The 25,158-nt window shown below is 40.6% G+C and overlaps 1 protein-coding gene across 1 annotated transcript; it reads right to left on the reverse strand.

Moving 5' to 3' along the window:
- Positions 1-1,562: 1,562 nt before the first annotated feature.
- PM20D2 (peptidase M20 domain containing 2) lies at positions 1,563-23,898 on the reverse strand. The gene is made up of 7 exons (XM_079970520.1): positions 22,780-23,898; positions 22,311-22,459; positions 16,220-16,362; positions 11,814-11,968; positions 10,357-10,489; positions 8,604-8,711; positions 1,563-7,323 (listed from the first exon to the last, which is right to left on the reverse strand). The coding sequence occupies exons 1-7, from the start codon at positions 23,293-23,295 to the stop codon at positions 7,118-7,120; spliced, it is 1,410 nt and encodes a 469-aa protein (XP_079826646.1). The 5' UTR covers positions 23,296-23,898; the 3' UTR covers positions 1,563-7,117.
- Between the last annotated feature and the right edge of the window lie 1,260 nt (positions 23,899-25,158).

The raw sequence follows: 25,158 nt of genomic DNA on the forward strand, positions 1-25,158 counted from the left end.
CTGCGGTTGGCTCACTTTGCCGAGGGTGGAACGGGGAGGGTGCATGAAGCAAACTTTGCCAGCGACCCTTTAGCCTAACTTCTAGCTCGCACACACTCAACTTTGAACCCTGTCTTTTGTCTTTCTAACTACCCATTTGTTATCTGGCACAGAGCCACTTCCTTTGTTACTTTGATGGCCCATACTTAGAAGGCCATAACATTACCAGGAAGGTTGAATCTGTGCTGGATCCAGGAATTAGAAGGGTTTCAGGCAAGCTGTCTCCCTACCTGGTTTGTGGGTCACCCGATTCTGGTGCACGTCAAATAAATGCGCTCCCACCTCCCTCGATCTTTCAGATTCAGGTGGGTGGCTAGGGCAGCTCAGAAGGGCCCTCGCACAAACGTCTGTGTGTGCAACGGTGGAGGCCTAGCTGGAAAGTTTAAAGTCTACTCCTGCAGCTACACAAAGGATGGATTGAAGAAATATGAATTGACCCTGCCCCCTAGCTTGACCAATTGCAGCTGGGCTAGGTGCATAGATCTAAAAAAAAGTGTAGACTCGCACATGCTGGCCAGCTTCCATTTTAACCTGAAATGTTTGTTTTGCACTTCTCAGAATTGGGTAAAGGCAAGAAGCAGGCAGGACATGCCAGCACACAATGGCACCCACCTGAGAGGTGCCAGAACTGCCCTCTTGCGCATTCTGGCTACAAAAAACACACACCAAAAAACAAACAAACACAGAATATGTTGAAAAATTCGTACTGTAGGCCTTACAGGATTTAGTGAAGGATGATCAGCCAAGTAGGGGTGTGTTGCTGCATTTCTAGAGATTTATACTCCGTTATTTGGCAGTTTCCAGCCTGTTTCATAATGGAGCATACCGTTTATGCTTTTAAATTATTTTAAACTTTCACCCAAAGAAGTTAAATGACAAATAAATGAATGAAATAGCCTTAATGTAAGGCATAATGTCTTTCCTCAACAGAGATTTAGAAAGCTCTGGAAGTCCTCTTTTTGCAAGTTTCTGTAAACCGCTGGGAGCCTTATTACTATCTGATGTGACATCTAAATCATCACGTGGTGCTACTTCGTAGATAGACATTTACTGTTAGTTTTGTTGACAATCTCTATTGTGATGGTCTGTTTTATGCGTTCCCTTGTAAGTGGCCTCTAGCAATTATTAAGAGGGGATAAATATTCAACATTTAAAAAAGATACAGCTGCATAAATCTTCTTGCCTTTATGGGTTATTCAGCTGACAGCAGGTAACCTTTGACAATGTGGAATGCTGCTGAGTATTTAATAAATTATTGCAAATTCGTTTCTTTGGCAAGCTGCCCTGCCTGATTAAATGATGCTCTCAAACCAACATCACAGGCATAATCCCCAAAGAGTGTTATTTTATCTTACTTTTTCCGTTTTGTCCCTTAAAGTTCCTATAGTTTTGCATTCTCTGGGACTCAATTTCTCAGCTTCAGCCAAACTATCACAATGAGCAGTCTTCGTTAACTTTAACCAGGCTCTTCCTATGTTTAAGTAGCATATTTGTTTATTAGGATATACCTGAGAAACACAATATAATGTGCAAGTCAATTTTATTCTTACAATCCAGAATGTACTTACACACAGCATACCAAGAAAGCTGAATGTACAAAACCAAGTGATAGCATCAACAGTGGCTCACTAGAAAATCATAAAACAGGTTTAGCAAAAGTACTTTTATACCAATAGTTTATAGTGTAGCTCAAGTTTTTATTCAAACAAAACATTCTGTGTACAGATGGCACAGGAAGCTGCTTCAGCCCCTGAATGTATCTTTTCCTCAGATACCTGAATTCACTGCAAAACATTGCACTTGCAAAGATAACCCTTAGAAGGTATAAAAAAAGGAAAACCACCAACTCTTGAGATATACTTGTGCATGTTTGCTGTTACATTTGTTCAAGTAAATTCACCATCCCAGCTACATATACATTTTTACCAACCTGCTGTTGCAGGCTCTTCATTCTTCAAAACTGAATATATAGATTCAACAGCATACAAGATTTGGTGCAGCAGCAATAGCCAAGACACTAAAAAGCAAATATGCCTTTACAACAGCTTTGCAGCCTAAAAGTAATGTTGACTAAAACGTTTGTCTGGTGTCCTTGTCCTACTTAAGATCCAAGAATAACTGTTGTCTACTGTAAAGTTGCATTCTATTTAAGGAAGCAGTGAAAAAGTTGCCTTTTCTTGTTAATTCAGGTTACAGCAAAAGTGCAAAACCCTAGGATTTAGCAGTGCATTGTGTAAGAGGCCACAAATGGCACTAGTGATGAAGCGCACACTATCTAGTTTGGTACATTAGACGAAAAGCCACCTCCTAGTAAGGGGGAGCCGTATACGTCCTGTGGAATATACAAAAATGGCACTCACGCTTCAGACTTTACTTATGGCTTACTTGGCAAAAAGTCTGTCCAACCTGGCATACAGAATCACTGCGTAACTGCTGAATCAGAACTGTAAAGAAAGCCTCAGCGTTATTAACAGAAATAAACAATGGCGTACTAACAAAACTAACGTTACTGGACAAGGCGTTCTGAAATTATAAACCAATGGGACTTACTGCCTTAGCAACTCACCCGCACACAAAAGAAATCAAACACCAACCCGTCTGATCTTACAAAGAAAAGACAAAGTTTAACCACCTCAGATACAGTCTCCAACCCACAATTTCAACATGCCACATGGTCACATGGAAATCGTACATCCCTACAGGTGCTCCATGCAGCAATGATCCATGCAAGAGGCCTATGCAAAGCACTTCCTCTCTGATCATTGGTTGCTGGCATGGCATGGCATGCTAATGCTGCGCATGGATAGCCTCACATTCAAGAAGACCCTTTTAATATGAGAGTGCGGCTGCATAAATGGTTCCATGTAGCCTTATGTTTATCGTATTATTTTTATCATTTTCCAAATTATTACAAATCAAACAAAATTACTATAATTTAATACAATTGCATAAATCCTCTCCTTCCTCCCCTGCCTGAACTTCCTCGCAGCCCCCGGAGGGCTATGAAGAATAACCGTCAATGATCATGGGACTGGCCGGAAACCCAGGTAGCCTTATGCTTAGACTAGATCTTTTCCTGACACTTGAGCTTTAAAGCAACTGCTGCGCAATCCATGTGGCTTACAGCTTGATTGTTTTTTCTCACTGGATTGTGCTTTGTAAACAGAAAAAAGGTAAATTGTACTCTCCCAGGACAGTAGCAAGATTCCAGCTGTTTGATCTGTCAAATAACATTTATGCATATATTTTTAAAAAACAAAATTAAAACTGGGATATTAAAAACCATGCAAGAAACACAGGAATTCACAATAAATCAATTTCCCTCTTTTCCTTCATGTTCAGATAAGGAATACAGTATGGTTGGGATGGCTTCTACCACTAAAAGTCTCAGCCAAAATCTCCTTGCAAAGTAGGCCTCTGCTAAGGAATCAAGTTTGGAATAGTAAGCAAAATATTGAAATAATGCCCATGACACTGTTCAGCGGTTGCCACCTAAGCAGGTTTTCATTACAGAACACTCAGAGCAACAATCCAAGACCAATGGGTCCATAACAACATTACCCATGCTGTCTTGCAACCTTTGGGTTAGTTCCAGTCTGTTCATGTCAAGTGGCACACCTGGATCCAACCCTTTTGAGTTTGCAATTTTAGCAAGTTATGAAGCTATAACAGGAGTCTTTGCCAGGTTTTTAAAAGACTATCAGAAATATGCAGCATTCTCTAAGAAAATAGAAGCCAGTCAATGTATCTTGCTTGCATCCTGCTTAGGCAGCAACTTGCACAGCTATATGGTTGGAGCAGAAATAACCCTGAGCTCAATAAAATATCAAGTTCACCTTTGGTACTAATGTTTTCAGAAGCAAAGCTTACACAGTTGAATGAGGAGACATAACAAGACCCTTAAGAGACACTGATCCTTTCAGTGCAAGTACTGATCGGCTCCAAATCCCACTGAGGACAACTTGCCCTTGCTTACTAGAGGGAAAAACAACCTTCCAGAGCCTTTCCCCCTCTTCTGAAAAGGTGAATATTGCAAAAACTGTGTTTAATTGGATGAAAGAAGTTGAAATACTAAATACAGCATGGTAAGATTAATATTTTCTTTTGAAGTTGACCCAACTGTTAACAGGATCAAAGTATTGAAGCGTAAGTTTGATACAGTTATGCATACTGAAATTTGCTATGCCTACTAACTAGCCCATGATTCAGCTGTGTGTGATTTCTGTTCCCTGGCAAGTTAGGACAGTGCAACATTTGGGGGAACAGCTGTACGTTGGTAAAAAGAAAACTGCTTCTCTTCTTACAGCACTGGTGGTGGTGGGGAAAAATAAGTGCTGTGGTTAATTTCCTAACACGGTCTTCCAGTGCTTGCTAATGGATGTTAATTTGCTGCAAAACATTCCAACATTCAAATGTGCAGCTCAAAATGTTGTCTTCAGAACAGTTTCTACAGGTGATGTACAAAATATACATCTCTGTTTCTCCCTAGATAGATTTGTGCATTTGAGCATGTGTGCGCTTCAGTCAGAAATGCATATACCTTAAGTTCTGCTAAACTTGCTACAATTCTTTCTGTTTATGAATAAAAATAATGTAATATATTCATTTAAACCAGTAGAGCTTTTGTAACCGACTCAGCAAAATGTGAATAGCCTTTTTTACTGGACCAACTTACAGGTAAAAATTGAGAAGAAAGGCAAGACAAAAAAATAAATAACAACATAATAATGGAAGTATTTGACCCTCAAAGAGAATATTGTTTAGGCAAACAAGCGGGCATAAAGACAGCATTTATATTGTTCTAGAATACAAAATTCTGTGCAGAGTTTGCTCCCTACAACACGTACAAAGGAAATTTCACATTATGCTTAAGAGGACAGGAAATTAGTGTTTTCTTTCAGCATAAGATGTTTATCTACTATTAGTTTAAGTAACAGGCAGTGGTGTGTTATGATACCACCAATGCAGCTTAGGCAGTGGTGTGTCACATAATTATGGCTACAATCCTGCAGCATTTTCCTGGGAGTAAACCCCATTGAACTGAATGGGAGTCACTTCTGCATAGACATGCAAAGGATTGTACTTCAAGTCAATTTTGGTGTGTAGATTAATATATGCCAAATACAAAGACCAGCTTGATTAGAAGACAGCTGATCTTATCATAGGCAAAGAATAATCTAGACAGCCTAGTTAGAAGTTTGGATTTGATATCCCGCTTTATCACTACCTGAAGGAGTCTCAAAGCGGCTAACATTCTCTTTCCCTTCCTCCCCCACAACAAACACTCTGAGGTGAGTGGGGCTGAGAGACTTCAGAGAAGTGTGACTAGCCCAAGGTCACCCAGCAGCTGCATGTGGAGGAGCGGGGAAGCAAATCTGGTTCACCAGATTACGAGTATACCGCTCTTAACCACTACACCACACAAGTTAGTACTTGTGAGTTGTCTAAAATGCCTCCGAATGTCAGGTCCAGCTACTCCAGTAGGAATAGAACAAAGAACAAAGGAAAATTCCTTCCAAGAATTCCTGCCACTTCTCTTTTGCTATACCTTGGGCAGCTGACTGATGATCTGCAGTGAAGTTGGCAGGAAATGGAGATAGGAGATTGTCCCTGCCCCAGGTATATTCTCTAAAAAAGTTTTCTTTCCTACCAGTGGAGAGAGGGGCAGAGACAACCCATACAGGATCACATTCCTCCCCTACAGGAGAAGTACCTTTTACCTGCCAAAGGCCCCAAGAATTCACATTCTCAGCATCTTTTGCTTGTTGCGCAGAAGAAAAAAGCACATCTATTTTCTCTGCCTCAAAAGACAACATATGAGCCCCCAAACAGTCCACTACTGCTGACCCAACTCACAATGGCAACATTTAGCCTTTACAAATGCATTTGAGGCTCACCCAAAATACTTGGGTATCAACTCAAACATCCATAGGATTCATCACCCCTTTCCTCAACTCGTCTCTGTCATCAATGTACACATCTTGGGTCCTGGGGATTAACTGGTAGCGAAACTGACAAAATTATAGACAATTCTATTTCAGAAAGGAAAATGAATTTGAAACATAAGTTCTACCAATCTACTTTGTACAGCAGCTACATTAATGGACTGGAGCCATTCATTTTCAAAATGCAGCTATGCATAAATAAGACAGTAAAGCAGGGATCATGTACCAGGTTTGCACAAGTATTTCTTTGATTCTGTACAGTACCCTTAAAAACAAACAAACCCCCTACCTACTGCTTTAACTTCTCCTTCAATGTGATTGCTTAATTTGTGTCAAATAGGAAGAATTTTCACAAGAAACTCAGTTTTGGGTTTCATTTTAAAAGCTATTCCTGGACACTCATTTATAAAGTTATTTTCTTCTGGTGTATCTGTATGCTGTATAATTCTATACTATGCACAAAACTACTAAAGGATACACAGCGTTTGGAAATTGTGCAGAACAAGAGGTCAGGAGCCCACCTATAAACATCAAGTGATTACAAGGATAGTCCTTCTAGAAAAATTTAGATGGCCAAAAAAGGAAAGTGTGGTATGTTCAAGTGTTGAGCTACCAAAGAACGTGAGATACTGAGTGAAAAACCATTCTAATGTGAAAGTCTAGGCACATCTTGAACAACCATCACCTAACCTTTGGTATCTTCAGTTCAAATACATATAGATTTATGAAGCATATTAAGCCTGTCCTGGTGGATTGCATTTGGTTCTGCATACAATAAGCTAAACATGCAACACTTCTCACTATTCCTTGGCAAGAGAACAGCTGCTATGAAGACAACCCAACATTCCTTTCCAACCAGAGTAAATAGCATTTAAAAAGTTTTTCAAAAAGTATGCAAAGCTGCAATATTCAGCACATTTTCAATCACTGCAGAGAAATCACTCATTTTGTCTGCCAAATTAAGACCACTACATGCTATCAGACAATAGCAATATTTTAAAAGTACTCTGAGGTCGCTTAGTTGCACCACTTAAAATATCAAGCATCTTTCCAGCTATTAAACATTTCCTAGAATTCCAAGGAAAAAAATTTGACGTTCTTTTGTGTTTAGATTTGTAATATGCTGTACTATTTCAACGTGATGCACATGCTGCTCCGATACCAAGACCAGACACCTTTCCATTTTCAGGGATATTCAAGTAACCTTCCTCTTTGAGTTTCACCAGTCTGAAGTCTTCTCTGACTTTTTCCAGCAGATCTGGCTTGAAAACAACATCCAAAGCAGTCATTGCCAAAGCTTTCGCTGTTCGCAAGGCATAGAACTGAGCTTCTTCTGACCCTAGGAAGAATTAAATCCACAAATGAGAACAGAAGGGATCAATAAAGAGGTGGTGGTAGGGGGCTGCATTGGGAGGGAGGGACTGGCAAAACCAATTCCCTCCTCATTCTGAACAGAAGCGCCTGCTGGATCAAAGAGAAACAACCCACCATTTTTAAAGTTAATTTAAGCTGGTCTGCTGCCTTCAGAAATGGCCACAGGAGCAGGTCTTACCAAGAGCTAGGCAGCACATTCAAGACTGAAGGGATTTACTGTATAGCTATACCATAACTGAAGGGATTTGTAAAGGCTATTTCCCCTTCCAAAACAATTCAATTTGAATTACCCTGGGAATAAAAAGATATTGTCTTCTCCTAAGTAGCTTTATGTTTTCTTTTCCTGTATTAAAATGCACACCTTTCAATTTCAGTGCATCTAGCATAAATATGTGTTTCATACAAGAAATTCAGGCTCATTGTAAGCCTGAAGTTATTGCTTCTTGTGAATATGCCCAAATGTGGACATTTCTAGTTTCTTCACTACCCTCTCATAATTTCTGCCACAAACATACTTCTCATAGTAGGAGTATCACTGGATCTTAAGATGCATATCTGCATAAGAGATTTCAACAGGTTATCCACACCTGACCACCAGGAGGTTAGGTTAGCTTATTAAAAAAACAAAAAACCCTATAAAGATTGATTTAAGTCAGCAGCACATTGAGAGACCTGTGCTTGCTCTTGCCAGTGTTGGTCAGCTAGCAAGGCATCAAGTTTTCCAGTTGCTTCAGCTGCAATAAAAAAAGACAAGACTTTTGGAATAGTGCAGCACAGACTTCAAGAGAAGTGTGAGCAAACACCCTCTGAAAATTTTAACCCCTGAAGTGCTGGCTAGAACAGTTTTATTTGTCATTGCAATTTTATCTTATTATTGTACAGTATATTATATTATAACCCACTCAGGGACCATATGGTAAAGGACAACTTAGAATTTTTGCAAATAAACAAATAAATATTTATTACTGACTATTCCTAGGAACACAGTACACAAATGTCCAAGACCTAGTAAGAATAATCACAGAAACATAGGTAAGACACATTAATTCCAGTCCAGAACAATTTAATGTTCCATTCAGCTGCACTAAGCATAGGCCAGCTGGGGAAAACCTTTAACTCAATGTAATTTCCATCTTAGTGTCCTTGTATATTTTTTGGTGGGGGGGGGGCCAGGAGGAATACATGTATACACACACACACACACACACACACACACACAGACACACACACACAAAACTCACTAACCTGCAGCTGTTGTGTATTGCTCAGTATGGTTTAGTGCATCAGACCCAATATAAAAATAAGGATGAATCCCAGGAACCACAAAGGTAACATTCCCAAAATCAGTAGAACCTAGGAAAAGGTAGTTTTAAATGTATCAGATCAGGCTACCAAAAGGAATATATGTAAGTACTGCTCAGCTATGCATGCTCTGCAGCAATATAATAATTCAGATCTCAAACTAAGAAAGCAGCTTACAATTGGAACAGTGCAACCAGGCACATTTGTTCATCTTACATTATTATACTGTTCCAAATGTCAGGATCACAAAGTTATTTATTTATTGACTGCAAAACTGTAGAACTGGACAAAGACAGTGATATGGAGGTAACCAAAGATACTGGAAACGAAGTGAAATGAAAAAAATCTGTGCAGCTCCTGTCCCACGGCATGAGAAAGTATGACAGAGAAAAGAGCACGTAACACAGACAAAGGCAACAGGTTGTGGGGTTTTTTTAGGTGTAAAATAAATATTTTGGGATTAGCAATGAAAGTTGATAAATGATAAGATGCAGAATCAGGCCAATTTCACAATTTTTCAAGTACATTAGGTATCTCCCAAACATAAATGTTTCACTTTGCCAAGTTGAAATAAACAGAATGCAGAAATGATTCCAACAGCAGAATGGAGGTTTTGGTTGAGAGAATTTAGTTTTCTTAAATAACAGTTCAACAATTCCTCACATAAATGGAAAAAGGCATCACTCTTAAAGGGGGGGAAAAGACAGTTCTGGAGAAAAAGTGATATAACATAAGTAGCATGCACATAAACTGGGTTTTTCCTTTCTGCAGTATCAAGATCAAGCAGTCCTGAAATAATACCGTAGATTCCGACGTATAAGGCGACTTTTGAACCCTGGAAAATCTTCTCCAAAGTCGGGTTTCGCCTTATACGCCAGGTATGGATGGCGCGGAGCAGAGCCCGCCCCCCGCTGCGGTGGCTCCGAAACACCTGCAGTGGGCGGCGGGCTCAGCTCCGCGCTGGGAGAAAGCTGTCCGGCGCGGAGCCCGCCCCCCGCTGCTGCTTTGGAAGCAGCAGCAGCGGGGGGCAGGCTCAGCTCCACAGCAGGCGGCTTTCTCCCGGCGTGGAGCTGAGCCTGCCCCCTGCTGCTGCCCAACGTATTAGGCAACTGGGCTTATAAAACAAATTTCCAAATTGCAGCTGCCAATTTGGGGGGGTCGTCTAATACGCCCAGTCGCCTAATCTGCCAGAATCTACGGTAGTTTAACTTAGAGACTACCAATCATATCCCTTGCATGTTGATGGACAGTAGGGTATCCACTGCCCTTGAACTCTACATTCTAAGTTGGTTTATGATGAAGAACAGATACCATGGAATGGCAAAACCACGGCAGCACTGTTTACTGCCCATTTAACTCAACCTGTCCTTACTTCATGGATCAAGTTGAACAAAATGCTAAGAGTATTAAAAGAAAATAAGTATATGATAAAGTATGTGATTGAAGTTTCAGAACAGCCTCATTACATTTTCCCTTACCAAATTCAAATCCCCTTCAAATTTGTTTCTGCATTCACCTAGCAATACACATTCTGATACTCTAAAATATAAAAACTGATCACCCTTCCCAATTTTTGGGAAATTCTTAAAAGATGTATAAATGTATTTTCCAGCCTGACAAACAAACCAGAAATGGATAGAAAAGGAGTAAAAGCCAACCTGATAAATGTTTTATTGGATGTTTTATTATTTATTACCTGACAACCCAGTCAAGTTATCTTCTGGGATGAACTCCATGCCAAGTTTCTTCCCATTCTCAATGTAAGCTTTTTCCAGGCTCTTGTTAGGAAGCACGTTGTAGTAATCATTTGCACCACCTTTTAATTCCATCTAGAGAAGAAAAATATTCATTTGCTTTGACACAAAAATACCAGATGAAGTCTAAACCAAAGGGCCTCCAACTCAATCCTATTTGTCTTACTCAGAGGTCAGTCCCACTGAACTCAAAGGGGCTTACTCTCAAAAATGCATAGGACTTAGTGTTTGGCTGAAATCTGAAACATACTTACCTGAGAACAAGCTGCAATTCAGTGTGGCTGACTTCAAAGTAAACATGCAAAGGATTACACTTTTAGGAACTAATTAGCTTTCTTCGGCATTTCACATCCTATTTATACGAAGCATGAATGTGGCATTATCTTCTAGAACAAGCAAGCAATTTTCTGCTTCCTGCCCTTAGACAACTGCAAGCTTCTTGCAAAACAGGATAAATTAGAAATGTGGAATGTCAGCTTCCAAAGATGCCAATGGAAAAAAACACACAGCCAAGATTGTGTAAATTCTTGGAAGGGAGTTCCAACTGAATATGGAAGTGAGCTCTGGTTGGGAATTACTTTGAAGTAGAAGCTTTAGAAGCAGGATTAATCCCCTTAGGCTCCTCACTACTTTTATGATTTAAAGAAAATACCAAAGAAGGAAAAGTACTTAGAAACTGTTCAGTGAGAAAGGAAGCTTTTTAAAAAAAAAAGAAAAAGAAAAGAAAAACAGCCCAATGCTGAGTCCTTGTGTATTTAAAAGCATGTGAAAGGTCGCTCTTACTCGGGTATGCTTGCACTTTTGAGAACCAAGACTTGACAAAGTTGAGGCAATACCCTCAGTTAAGTCCAAAATATCAGCTATGCTGAGATGTTAGTTCAACGGGATCAGGGTTTTAGTTCAGAGATGGATAAATCTTTTCAGCCTGAGGGTTGAGGCCAATCTTCTGAGGGCCACATGCCAGTTGTGGTCATGGCCAAGCACACCCTGCTCTCACCACACACAGACCGCCACTTACACACACACACACACACACACACACGGAAACACATTCATTCCCATTACAGCACTGAGCTGAAACTTTTTCTCCAAGCACTGCAATGAGAGAAAGACAGAGGTGACTGGACCATTTCAAACATCTTGACAGGCCTAATCACCCCAATCTAGGCTGCTTGGAGCCACAACTATAGGGGGAAACTGTCAGAGGGTAGGCTGACATGTAGATGTTATGCTTCTTTCAACTAAAGTCACTCAATAGGTCCTAGGTGGTTTGGCCAAGAAGTCATCCAGAGAGTGGCTGGGGCAACAGTCAGACAGGTGGGGAACAAATAATAATATTATCATTATTAGTCAGCTCACATTGTCACTTAAAAGCAAAATAAATCTTTATGAACCTTACTTCACACCCTGTGGCCAGGGCTGCAGATTTAAAGCAGTTCTCTGCTTTTTCTGTCAGGATGGAGAGTTCTTTTAATGAAGGAGCACGCAAGTAAAATTCTAATTCAGCATAAGAAGGGATGATATTAGGTTTCACACCTCCATTCTTTATTATACCTAAAAGAAGGAAGAACTGTGTTACTGAAATCAGAACTTTGAGTAGTATGTTTCTGAGGCTTCTGGCTAAAACAGGAAAGCCAAACTAATTTCTGCACCTGAGCCAACTCTCCAGCAGATGTGGGAACAAAAACAGATTTTCTTGCTTTCTTTTAGGAAAAAAAAACCTTGTGTCTTGAAATTTTATTTGATTTCAATAAAAAACCCACAAAGATTTGCATTCACGTTCTTCTCAGTTATTCATCTGTTGTCTTTCAGGATGAAATAAAATTGGATGGCATTGGAACAAGGGGGATTAAGGGAGCAGTAACACAGAGGCTGAATATATTTACTAGACCAGAAGTCAAGGCGTAAAAACATCCCTTTCATATGCTAACCTCTGGGGAAAAGACTAAAGTGTAAATTAAAGCTGAACAATTTAACATGTTTTTGTGGCATAATTCAACTTTGCTTAACCAAGTTAGGCATCAGTTTTGAACAGTACTCCTCCTAACATCTTTTTTCTGCCTCCCCCCCCCCCACGTAGTGCATGGTGGAAGAATACTAAAGTAGTGGGTTACACAACACCAACTGTCCATGAGCTGACCAAGAGAAAGGGATAAGAAATGAAAATATTTCAAACTCTTAAACAGTATCCATTTTAAGGAGCATTTTTTGTGCGAGCATTTGAAATAGGTAAGGGGGACAAAATTCCAGAACACCATCTTTTCCACCCTGGATGATATAAACAGTGTCACCCTTTGTCTGCCCATATATGCACTTTCCTTCTTCAAATTTTGTTACAAAGAGACTAGAGTGCTATCAAGGTGCAGCGTCATCAAATGGTAGAAACAGGTTTTAGATCAGAGAAGGTTCTGTATCAAAATCAAGTGTGTCGTTTGTTTGCTTTCCTGTTGGCCCAGATCTAACGCACAATAGGTAATAGCTGACATTCATCATACTCAATAGACCCATTGAAATCCATTGATTTCAATCATTCTACTCCAAGTATGATAATTATCACTTAACAGCTCAAGTAAAGTTCCAGTTGAAACCACTTTGAATAAAGCAACTCTTGATCTGTTATATATGCATGTATGAAATTTTGCCCAGGCAAATGAATCTACTGTCAATTGGGAATTTCAAACAAGAATAAAGGGGTATGATACATTTCCATCTTAAAAGTCTTGCATGAATAGAATCTTGTTTGACTGAGTTCTGAATGACTCCAGCAAGAACAGGCTCTTTGTTTTAAGATAGTTTGAATTGCTACAATATTGTTATAACTCGGTGGTGCCCAGACCTAATGCACTTGCAATCTATGGCAATTTTTAGGCAGTAAATTATTTTTAGTTTTCTTCAATATACCTGGAATAGTTGCTTACCTGAATAGTTCTTTAGTTGTCTTGGGCTATTCAAATCACTTGCTAGAATCCATCTGCTACACTACAGTAACTGAACATTGGCAGCAAAACTGAAAGCTGCATCTAATATTTATAAACCATCTAAATTTTATTAGGCCATGTACATAAAACTGGCAAGCTTCCCTGCTCCAAGAATCACTTTTACATTATGCAACAGTTGTATGAAGAAAATCAAAGTGAGTGTACAGAAATAGAAAGGTTTAACTTTAAGCAAAAACTGGCTGGCTCACAGGTGAGAGGCAATACTCAAGAGAGCTCCTGAGAATGCCATCCATGTGTAGCAAAACTAGTTGTTGTCTTTGCTTCCGCTAAGATTCAACAAAGTTCCTACAAGCACATGTTATTCTAAGTATTATTCTAAAGAGCAAGCCCATGCTTGCACCATGCTGTGGCATCAATATGCACACTTTGACTAAGCTTCAATATGTACAAGACTTTTGAGATGCTATCTCTATATATGGTTGATAAACAGGCTATAGAAAAATGAAGTGGTAACCTGCTGGTATAATCCCATTCTCACGTATTTCTGCACAAACTAGCTGGGAAGATGCAGACAGGGCAGTGCACAGTGTTTTTCTGATACTGGTTGTATAATCCAATTTGGCCTCAATAAGGTACCAATGCTCACAAGAGCAAGAAGGCCCATCATACAAAAATGTGTAAGATTTAAACCATGCACATGCTAAGAGTATTTTAATGGAAAATTATCACTTGAAAAGCAGCAAATCACTTGCAGTGCTGCCTGGGCCACAAATGCTTTCAATAATTTAATGGTTTTGTGCAAAGAAAACTAATTACTATTAGCTTTCATGACCACATAAAAAACTAAATGTTGACCAGCAAGGTAACCTTGCCTATGGGGGGGGGGGGAAGTTTAAAAGAAGTAGAGCTACTCCAACCAGTTTAACCAGCAAGTACGTGCTATGAAGGGCACATCACAAAAAAACAAAAACAAATCGGGAATGCAGGAAGACATACCATTCCTTTCTTATCATCACTAACAGATGAGCTTTGCCTCACTCTTTTCAATTTGCTATTCTTATTTGATAGCTCTAGTACAGATAAAAATTAACAAGGGCAGAAATTTGATGGGAGGAAACAAAGACGAGAAAAAGTAACAAGTCAGAAAGACCATGTTACCTTAAATTGAAAGTATTATGGATGACAAGTTGCTCAAAACCTTTTACATTTTAGTTTATATGGGGTGAGGGGGAATCTTCCACTGAGAATATTTTTTTATGCAGTATTCAGAAGTACTACAACAGTGACCCATAATTCTATCTGGAAGGTATTAACGCCATTGCTTTGGAAATCAAACAGCAACATAAATCATATGGGTGCTTCTGGATGAGAGCTTATCCAATAGGGTGGAGAGGTATCCAATGGGGAACTCCTGAGAGAAGCTGATCAAAGCTGATTGTTGGGGCTATGCTTTGAAGGCCTGATAATCAGCTGACAGTCAGGGTTTCAAAGTGTCAGCCCAACACACATCAGCAGTGCCTCCAATCTCCTCTAGTGACCCAGGTGCAACTTTACCTGCCTCACACCTGACCTCATGGGTAGGACCAGAGGTGTAGGATAGGTAGCTGTGGATTGGTCAAAACTGCCAAATGGGCCTATTGGGCTTTTAGAACAATAGTTACTTTACCATGCAGATGGAAACCAAACCTTTTCACTATTAACTAACTTCAGTCAAGTTAATGAATTGCAAGTGTTTATGGCTAATTTGATCCCTTTGGTTAGCTGTCTAGATTAGTTGCCACATATTTTTAAACAACGTTGTATAAACTAGAAATCCTTCTACAGTTAGACCCATATTATTATGGTCAGGTATAGACAAACAGTAGACTACATGCTACTGGACCATAGCACTTCAGCCTTGCAGCTTACAAAACTGTGCCTCATCCTCACAATAATTGCTATATATAGTTAACTAGCACTTAATAGAAAAGCTAAACTGGAACGCTATTTGAGCATTCAATTATATAACCATCACCTCTTCCAGGACTCCACTAATAAATGTATCAGTTGCATGAACTGCAGAGCTTGTGTTACAGACACTTATGAGTGTGTAACTCGTATGCTTTACACATCTGAATGACACAAGCTTAGCACAGCATGCATTCTAACCTCTGACTAAGGGTGAGGAGCAGATCCTATAAGCATCCCCAAAGCATAAAAAAGATGGAAGGAGAAATAGAGAGCTGCACCAACTGCCAGGGTATGATAACCCACATTTGGGGGAAAACAAATGTGTGAAGACTCGCTGTTACAATACACATTATTGCAGGTGTCTGCCATCATAATACTCAACACCAATCACCATCTGATGAACGTTCATTAACCTTGGCTAATTAAACCATACATGGAGCCTGACTGCTCTCACCACCCCTGGTATGAGCAGATAAAATCAGCTTAGAACAACATCCAAACTTGGGTTCATGGTTTGTTCTCCCTAACAAGCGAGAATTTGCCAACAACAAACTAAGTAAACATAGCTTGTTAGGGTGAAACAAATCACAATCCAAACTTCAGACATCTTGCTATATGGGTTCAATTACCTATGGGCTGCATACACCAGGATGCAGCTCACACAATATGATTTCTTAAGCAAACAACCCTGACATATTGCTTTGGGAAAACATGACCAAAGTCTATTAAGTGAACATATCCATACCAAAGTTGTATAGCTCTTAAAGAACTTTCAACTTTACCAACAGATTGAACATTTATCGGAAAACTAAACACATGAACAGCCATTTTCATTTTAATGTTAACATGCCAGATACATTATAAAACAGTGCCTGAAGTATTACTTGCTGGACATAAGATTTAATGAACATCTCACCATGAACTCTCCATGTTGGTTTCATTTGCTGTCTTAAAACTGACAGATTGTTGTATGCAAGAACAGCAGCATCTAATGCATTTACTCCTTCCCAAGGGTAAGCAGCAGCATGAGAAGCTTTTCCATAGTATTTCACAGTCACACTAGGAAATAAAAGCCATCACTGGTTTTTAAACACTTTTTGAAAGGAAAAATATCCCTTTGGATTCATTCAACGAACTTAAGTTCTAATGAGATAAAGGCCTATGCTATAATATAGGGGTTTGCTTTTTTTTAACCTCAATCCTCTATAAAGATAATTGCTGGAAAAACAGACCAACATGTTTTGAGAGTAGGAGGTATTCAATACAGAGCTTTGATACTCAAAGCTGATCTTTGTCATCACAAAACCAAGTCTGACATTTATATGGACCACGTGTACTGAAATTAAGGTACATACAAGACAGGAACTAACTTCTGTGGAAATAAAGAATATTAGTATATTAGACAGAAATAAATTGTGTCTGGTAGAGAAATATCTTAACAAATCAACTAAGAAAACAGACATTTTCAAAAGGCGTGAATCAAATAACAAACTACAATCAACTGGTGTGAGATTTCCTGACAACTCAGTTCACCACCTCCCCTCAATTACAATACCCAACACAATTGTCCTCATCCAGAGATCCTTTCCAAATAGAGAACAATTCAAGCATCTCATGAGAAGGAAGTACACATAAATGTTTATTTATACATGGTTCATCCACTGAATGGGGGGGAACCATTCTCAATGGAGGAGCTCCATGCATTCTGAGCTGCCTTAGCCAGAACCATTTGGTTTGTCAGGATGATAGAACACAACAGATGCTTTACTATTAGCAATAATATTGAATAACTGCTGCAGTGTTTTCTACCTTTTTAAACAAAAAACAAAAAAAACACACTGCATTTTCTAAATTTAAAAAGATCAGATGATGGCCAGCTCTGCCACTGAATTGAATTATACAGATTGCAGTATCCCTGACAAATTTAAAAACCTTGCCTTGTTTATTTTCATGAAAAAGAACTGTGTTCAAACCAACATAATCCTAAATTAAAATTTAATCACAACTAAGTAAGACCTGAATTTTGAAAAGCAATGTTAAAAAATTAGCATGAAAAATTTAGAGTTCAAGGAACTAGCACCGTTATAACGTTGGCCTATAAAACCTGCTGGGATCAAAAGATTAGTAAATGTCCTCTTGTATTTATTTATTTATGTATGTATTTACTACATTTATATCCCACCTGTCCTCCAATGAGCTCAAAGGGATGTAGGTGTTTCTCTCTCTGCAGACGACCCTCACAACAACCCCAAGTGATCGGTTATGCTGAGTTGGTGAGCTTCACAGCCAAGTGAAGATTTGGCACTCTAACCACAATACCACACTGGTTATCTATCATATTCTGGCATATATCATATTCTTCCTAAGATCTTAAGAGATCTATAAAGATATGAAACCAGCTGCAACAAATTGCAACTACTCAAGAGTCTAAATATGTACATCTGATGACTTTATTCTGACCTTGGGAAACTTGAGTTACACTTAGGTAAGATGACTACTTGAGGCTTAGTATTAAAAATCATTAATTAGAAACAGGTATTAAGCACACTATGAACTGTGAGCAAACAATCCCAAATGTCCCGCATTACACGGGATCCTTGCATAGGCTTTTTGCTTACATGGCTTCATTTTCAAAGCGTCATTTATCATCTAGGGTGTGTGAGTTATTCTGTTGCAAACCTATTCTTCTTTGGCTGCAGCCAAGTTTGGAGACTGTGCAGACTTTGTTCAAAAATACACTGATATGTGTTTAATAAAACTTGACAGAAATTATAACGAAAAGGTTAGGACAAACACAAAAGCCAAAGGTAAAGACAGCAGTTTGCAATGTCCTGTGTGAAGACAAACTTGACACATTTCCCAACCAAAAACTATGAAGAATTCAGCAAACAGTTTTCCAGAGTGCAGAATATTTGTTGCTGAGGTTTTCCTAGAATCAAGAGTTATAAAAACATTGTTAAATAAATGTGGATATGCTGTGTATCAGCACTATCCACTTCCAACATGACCCAAACATAACCCCAGCAATACATGCTAGGTGAAACATATAAAGCTATATCCGAAGACAGCCCAGCCTTTCAGGGTCATGCCAGGCTATGGAGTTCAGTAGCATAAGTTATATAAAGTAGGATAGAGAAGCAGCATAAATGCTATAGATAAGAGAAACAAGAGAATCATACTTCTGTCCCAACTGAATCATAGGGAATACTGTTGTTAAGCTCAGAATGCCAGTGCTCTTCCATCCTTATGCATATATAGTTAAAAGGTCTATACTAGCAGTCTACTGAGAGCTACTGGAAATGTTGATTCAACACTGCTGTTGAACATAGAAATGCTAATCATGAAATCCTACAGCTCCTCTCACCGAGGTATGATGTATTGGCAAAAATTGGTAGCCGAGTTTGCTTGTTTTCCTCTTCCCTCCCTATGCATCCTCTTTTCCCTTCTGTGATGTGAGTGATACCCAACTAAGCCATACTTAGACCAGACCCATTAAAACGGGCTAAAATCCATTGCTGTCAGTGGGTCTACAGCATATTATGACTATCACTGAATATCACTGTCTTTCAGACTGCATGCCTGTGAGCAGGTCATCTTGCTACTGATCTTATGTCATCTGCTCTGGAAGCCTTTTCAACAGAAAAATGGGTAAAAATACTTAAGGTAGCCTGGCCCAAGAACTAGGATAGAATCCATCAATTATTTGTCAAAGGCCTTTCTCTGTGCGTCCTGAAGTTAGGTGAGTGACTAGTGGGAGAAGTGCCTTTTCAGTGCTGGAACTCTCCTCTTAGATATGTTCAACTGTTCCTTCATCATTACAATTTGGGCAAATCTGTTCTGTCTGCTTGGAATGGTAATGGCATTTGGTGGCCTGTTATGATACACACCACCCTTTTAATTGGATCACTGCTTTAAGTGTTATTTTCTGACTCAATTTTATTTGCTGCTACGTTTTAAAAATTGTGCTAGCCAGTTTGAGATGGATGCGAAAGGTGGGGTATAAATTCCTAAAATGAGTAGCATTCAAAAACTTGCTTTGTACAGTTCTCTCTTGGAAATCTCCAACGAGCTCTGAACTTCTAAGCAATAATTCAGTACTGTACTGTAAGTTCAATACTGCCCCATGTATCAAAAATAACATATCCCTATTACTACAATGGCAATTTTGAGAAGTAAATGCGTAGAACTTTCCTACTAGTTGTTTTGGTATGTGCAGGGATATGGAAGCTAAGAATACAAAAAGCATCTGAAAGTAAACACTTTCAACAGAGCTCTGTTTCCAGCTGGTCTTCATATACTGATGTCCACCACCTCCCTTCCCGCTAATCCTGCTATTACTGTGCAGGAGTAGAGGATCAAGCACCAGGTGTACTGCATCCAGGGAGGGAAAAAAAGATTATGTTCTGCAAATGGAGACAATTCAAAGGGCTGTGTTTTTACTTGATGAATTACCTGCAGGAGAAGACGTGAAAACATTAGAATTAGTACTGTAATTCTACTGTAAAGTAATCTGTTACATGAGACCACAATTAATTATAAAGCTCATAGCTTCTGGCATTAGATTTTGTGCCCATTCTGTTCAATATGAAGAACAAAGGAAGATTAAGTCAAGACATACTGAAAAAACTGTACTAAATTTCTATGAAGGGATAACATCCCTACCACACATATTGGGGGTCAAGAGGGGAAGGAATCTCATCTTAGTCTCTATAAAGATGTTGTGTGGTTTTCAAAAGAAGTGAGGAAGTGTTCTTCCATCTCTAGTCACAAGAAATCATCTGTGCTGGTCAGCTCACTTCAAAAATGGAAAGCCATCTCTAACAATGATGAGGAAAGGCACTTGAAGCTTGTAATATTTACTAGTGATCCAATGAGAGCTAGGTGGTGAAATGAAGCCACACCTTTTATTTATTTAAAGCATTTTTATCCTGCTCTTCAGTCACAAAAGGTGCCCTGAGTGGCTTAGGATGAGCCTTTCTATTAAAAAAAACAAAAAAACAAATTGGGGTGAAAATCACGACTTTTGCAAAGGATTTTTTTTTTTTTTTACAAATATACGTTGTTTGTCATTGCAATATCTGCAACACACCACTGCTTTCCTGATACAGAAGGCTACTGAGATGTCAACATAGCCATCATACCCTGGGTGTGAACTTCACTATGGCAGAAAGGCAGTCAAAAAACAGAATACCAAGAGGAATGGGGCACTCTGCATTTCTGGGTTGGTGTGTTAACTGCCAGAAACTTTTAAGAAAAGCACAATGCACAGTAACACCTCTGGTTACGAACCGTCCTCCTTGCGAACACTTCGGGTTACAAGCTCTGCTATCCTGGAAGTAGGTGCTCCTGGTTGCAAACTTTGCCCCGGGATGTGAGCAGAAATCGCACTCCAGAGGCCCGCAGGAGGCCCCATTAGTGAAAGCGCGCCTCAGGTTAAGAACGGTTTCGAGTTGAGAGCGGACCTCCAGAAAGAATTAAGTTCGTAAGCAGAGGTACCACTGTATTCAATTCTATATACAATCTTAATTGTATACAGCCGAACATCAGTTCTACTTGTTCTTAATATGCCTATGTGTGGTCATCTTTGCAGAAATGTGAAAGGAAATATAAAAGTTTTTAACACTCCACTGTACAGCTTTGAGTCACAAGACATTTAGGTCTACATTGCAGGCAAACACCAGATCTAATTTCTGGAGATGTTCGGTAATGAGATCAGCTGAAACAAACTCCTTTAATAATCACATGAAGAAATATTGTATAACCAGAATTGCTTCCAACTAAACAGAATGACTTCAAAAACACCCAGCACCAACTCTAGTCCCAATAATGGTTCTGTTCAAATATATTAACAAATGTGTATAAAGAGTAAAACAAATTGTGGGTGGAAGGGTGTTTGTTAAACTGCAGCATCTCCTATTCCAATAAAGTTGGCAGTTTCATGAACGCTATCACACATCAGGAAATGAAATTTATACCTTGAGCTAAATTAAAAAATCATTGTTAGGGTTACCTAGCTACTGGTCCAACTGATTTAAAAACAAAACAAAACAGAAGCTCATTAGACAACTTGAATAAGATGATGTTGAATAAAGATATGTTTCAAATACGTAAAAGTCCCTGAAAATGAAGCCCTGCTGTAATTCACTACAAAGTGACATAAGTGACATAATTTTGCATGCAATACTTTACTCAGAATGTGCATATAATTGTAAATATATAGAATAAGATCAATAACTGAAGATCTTAGGACCAACTCTAGATGGAGGCTCTATCTGCCCCCTCCTCCCAACAACCAGGGGAGTAAAAAACATGTAGAGAGTAGCAGTTCTGGAACTAAAACTTGCTGGCAGATCACTGGGTAGGATATTGCTTAAGGAGGATGGGAAGTAACTCAGTGGCACAGCATCTGCTTTGCATTCAGGAAATTGCAGGTTCAATCCCCTGCATCTCCAGGTAGTGCAAGGCGAGCTAGATAGACCAATGGACCTGTGTTCTGTGCATGGACTCCATCACCCAAACTGAAGTACTGGTTACTGGGAGCAGGTTGGCTTTGGAGGTCCTCATATCTTCCTCACACATCACCCCAACTTTCCCCAGTACACAGCTAAGAAGAAAAGTACGTAGGAGAATTGTGGGTGAGCTTCTTCTGGACAGCATAGTGAGAAAGAACAGGACCTTTGGCACAAGAGGCCTTGGGAGCTGTTTCATAATGCCACCCAGCCTTCTTTTCTTACTGGGGCCCTTTAGGATAATGAATTAACGGTTATGGTATAAAAACTCAAACCTCACGTAATACAAGTTAATTGAAGTAGAAACTTGTTTCGCTTGACAGCTCCACACAAGCACCACGTGCTCATTAGCGGTTTATTAGAAACAGCAGCAGAACGTTACATAAATTGTTCCAAGTGCCCTTTGGAAAGCCAAATGAGTAACACAAAAGTGGATCAAAAGTGAAAGGCTTGTTACAATGGCCAAGTAAACAATGCCTCCCATTCCAGTTTACTCACTCATGTTCTGCTACGTCGGGCAAATATGCTGCATCTTCTTGGGATGGATGGGCCATGAAAACAACGTCCAGACCATCGAAAGCCCCAGCTTTGATCAAGTCGATTTTGCCGCCTCCGTCTTCTTCGGCAGGGGTGCCCAACACGGTGACCTGAAAGCAAAGGTGACAAGTGGGTCAGGAAGAGCAGCAAAATACCAAAGCATCCCGGGGTGCAGGACGTGGCACTCTCTTTACGGGTCTTTATTTACCCACAGGTTTACAAGTTGCATATACACCTCCAGAGATCTTTCTAGGGCACTTTGCGAAAACAAGACGCAAAGAATGGGCATGGTGAGAACTACAGCAGCGTCCCAGCGGGGCCCCCCCCCAAAAAAAAGGAAAGAAAAAAGAGGGGGCTCAGAAAGGTTGTGGGTTGAAGGCAGGAGATGCGGGGCGCAGCTTCTCTCCCTCTCCCCCCACCCACCCTGCACCTTGACGGCGGGGACGTGGCGGGACGGTCCGTCGGCGGCTCCGCTCGGGCGGAGGCTCTCCAGGGCGCCCTTCAGGCCCAGCGCGGCGGCGGCGCCCACTTCGGCGATGAGGTTGTGGCCGCAGGCGTGGCCGATGCCCGGCAGGGCGTCGTACTCGCACAAGAAGCCCAGACGGAGGGGCGCCTTCTGCCCGTCCTCGGCTGCGGCGGCGGCGGCGGTCGGAGCAGCCCCCGCGGCGTCCCCCTCGCCGCCCCACTGCCAGTCCGCCCGCAAGGCCGTCTCCAGCTTGTAGCTGCGCTGCACCAGCCAAGCGCCGGCCGGCGAGGACCCCGGGGCCAGGCCGGCGAAGAAGCGGGCGAGGGCGTCGTGCGCCTGGCGCTCCTCGTAAGCCAGCTCCGGCCGGCTCCAGATCTCGCGGCTCAGCTCGGCCAGCCGCTCCGACGACGCCTCGATGCACTCGGCCGCCCGGCGCTTCAGCTCCTCCAGGCGCGCCTCGGACGCCTCGTTCGGCCTCATCGGAAAAGGAGCTCGTTCTAAGGGAGAATCAACGGGAACAACAACGGCGCGCTGCAGCGTCAGAAGGAAAAGAGCCGCCACCGGCTTCGCAACCACGACAGCCACCGGCAAATGTCTGAAACCCGCGCCGCCCGAAGGGCTTATATAGCCTCGGTTAGCAGCCCTAGCCGGGACTTTCTTCCGCAGAGCTTGCTGGGAAAAGTAGTCGCTTTTCTTTAACACTCCGCGAATAGTTCTAAAAGGGAAAACAGCTCCTGCCGCTGCGTGCTGCTTAAGCTACCCAAGTGTTGTTGCTCAGGTGTATATATAGGGTTTAACCTGAGCCGAGGATCAACACCGAAACCTAATCCTACCTCTTTTCCTAGAAGTAACTCGATACAGGGCATTGTTCAACCACCAGGGACAGAGGTTAAAAAAAGGTTATTTCTGGACTAGGCTATTGGGTCAATATTATGTTTACTGTTGTGGTACCCGAATGAAGATAGATAAGAGACAGATAGAGTGGTTTGTGAAAATTTATGTATAGCTGTGTTTATACGCAATTTTCACATCTCTCGTATTCAGGTACCACAACATTAAACATAACACAAACAGAAAAGAATCAACATTGAAAGATACTATTGAGAATCTGTATTGTTTCAGGACTTTGAAGAAATGCTGGCAAGTGTATACTTAAGTCTAATCAGGTTTGTCTTCCAGGAGTCAAGTGTATTTTTATCAAGAGTACTGCATCAAATAAACATCTGTATGTTTATGCTGGTGGGTGTATGAAGTTCTGCAACTTTCCATTGGTCTACCAGAACCACCATCTGTTAGGGTCATAAGGGCCGGGAGATCAAGTTTAATGCAGCCCTCACAAGTCTCATTAAGTATTTAGCTGTGCATGGCTTAATCTGTTCATAGCAAAAAGCTTTTGGTGTGTCTGTTTAAAATAGAAGTGCCTGCTTCTGTCCCCAAGGATGTCTTGAGCCTGCTGAAGTCAAATGAAGAGTGGCTGAAATACAATTGATTGCTGATTGAAACCAACCAGTAGCAGTTTAGATCGCATGTAAATTACCTGCAAGAGTTTTATACCAAGAATTTGACTGATTGTGTCAAATTAATATTCATATCCCCCTCACCTCCCAGTTCTTCCTAGCCTACTTTTGTCACATGTTCCCTTGATGAGACCACCACCCTATTCATCCTATTGTCTTTACAGTCCGTATGAGCTGTGGTCCCCTAGTTTCTCACTGTTCCCAGAACTTCCTGCCTACTTAACCTCACAAGTTTTGACAGTTTATGAACATTCCCGTTTTGCATCTAATTTGAAAGACTATTAACATACTGGCACATTCATGCTGAAGTTGAATTTCCAGAAGGGTGTTGATGGGTTGCAGAATTCAGGTTTTTAAGGCCTAAAATGATCCTCCAGAGCTTCTGCAATGTTAGAAAGGCAGTGGCAGCCAGAGGGGACATCGGTCCTCTGCCAGCACAGACCTACTTGGACATCAGAACAGATATACCTTCAATATAAAAAGAGATAGGGCAAGCAAGCAAAGGGGACAATGGCCGAGGAAGTATCGCTGGGGCAGCGGGAGCAGAGTGTAGGCTGTTTTGACATGGCAACAAATATTTTTTAACTGCTAATGTTGTATCATATTTATAAACATCTTATTCAGCAGAGCTCTTCTGGTAGTAAATCACCTACTAAGTCTAAACTGTTTCCACCTGGAATCAGTCAAGTTCTTACAGGCTTAATATATATTGCCATTCATCATTCAAACAAATGAAATCAATCCTTTCTAAATCCCCATTCTAGCAGGATACTTCTTTATTGCTCAGTTTATTGCAGCATGTGTTTATGACAGTGAATTTTAATGG

Source organism: Podarcis cretensis, assembly GCF_951804945.1.
Source record: "Podarcis cretensis genome assembly, chromosome: 3".
Taxonomy (NCBI): domain Eukaryota; kingdom Metazoa; phylum Chordata; class Lepidosauria; order Squamata; family Lacertidae; genus Podarcis; species Podarcis cretensis.

What these genes read in the sequence shown, in the direction of transcription:
- PM20D2 (XM_079970520.1), bottom strand. Translation starts at nt 23,295, where the DNA reads ATGAGGCCGAACGAGGCGTCCGAGGCGCGCCTGGAGGAGCTGAAGCGC. An exon ending in GCCACGTCCCCGCCGTCAAG is followed by an intron (nt 22,460 to 22,779) that starts GTGCAGGGTGGG and finishes CTTTGCTTTCAG; the next exon opens with GTCACCGTGTTGGGCACCCC. An exon ending in TAACTTGACTGGGTTGTCAG is followed by an intron (nt 8,712 to 10,356) that starts GTAATAAATAAT and finishes ACCTTTTCCTAG; the next exon opens with GTTCTACTGATTTTGGGAAT.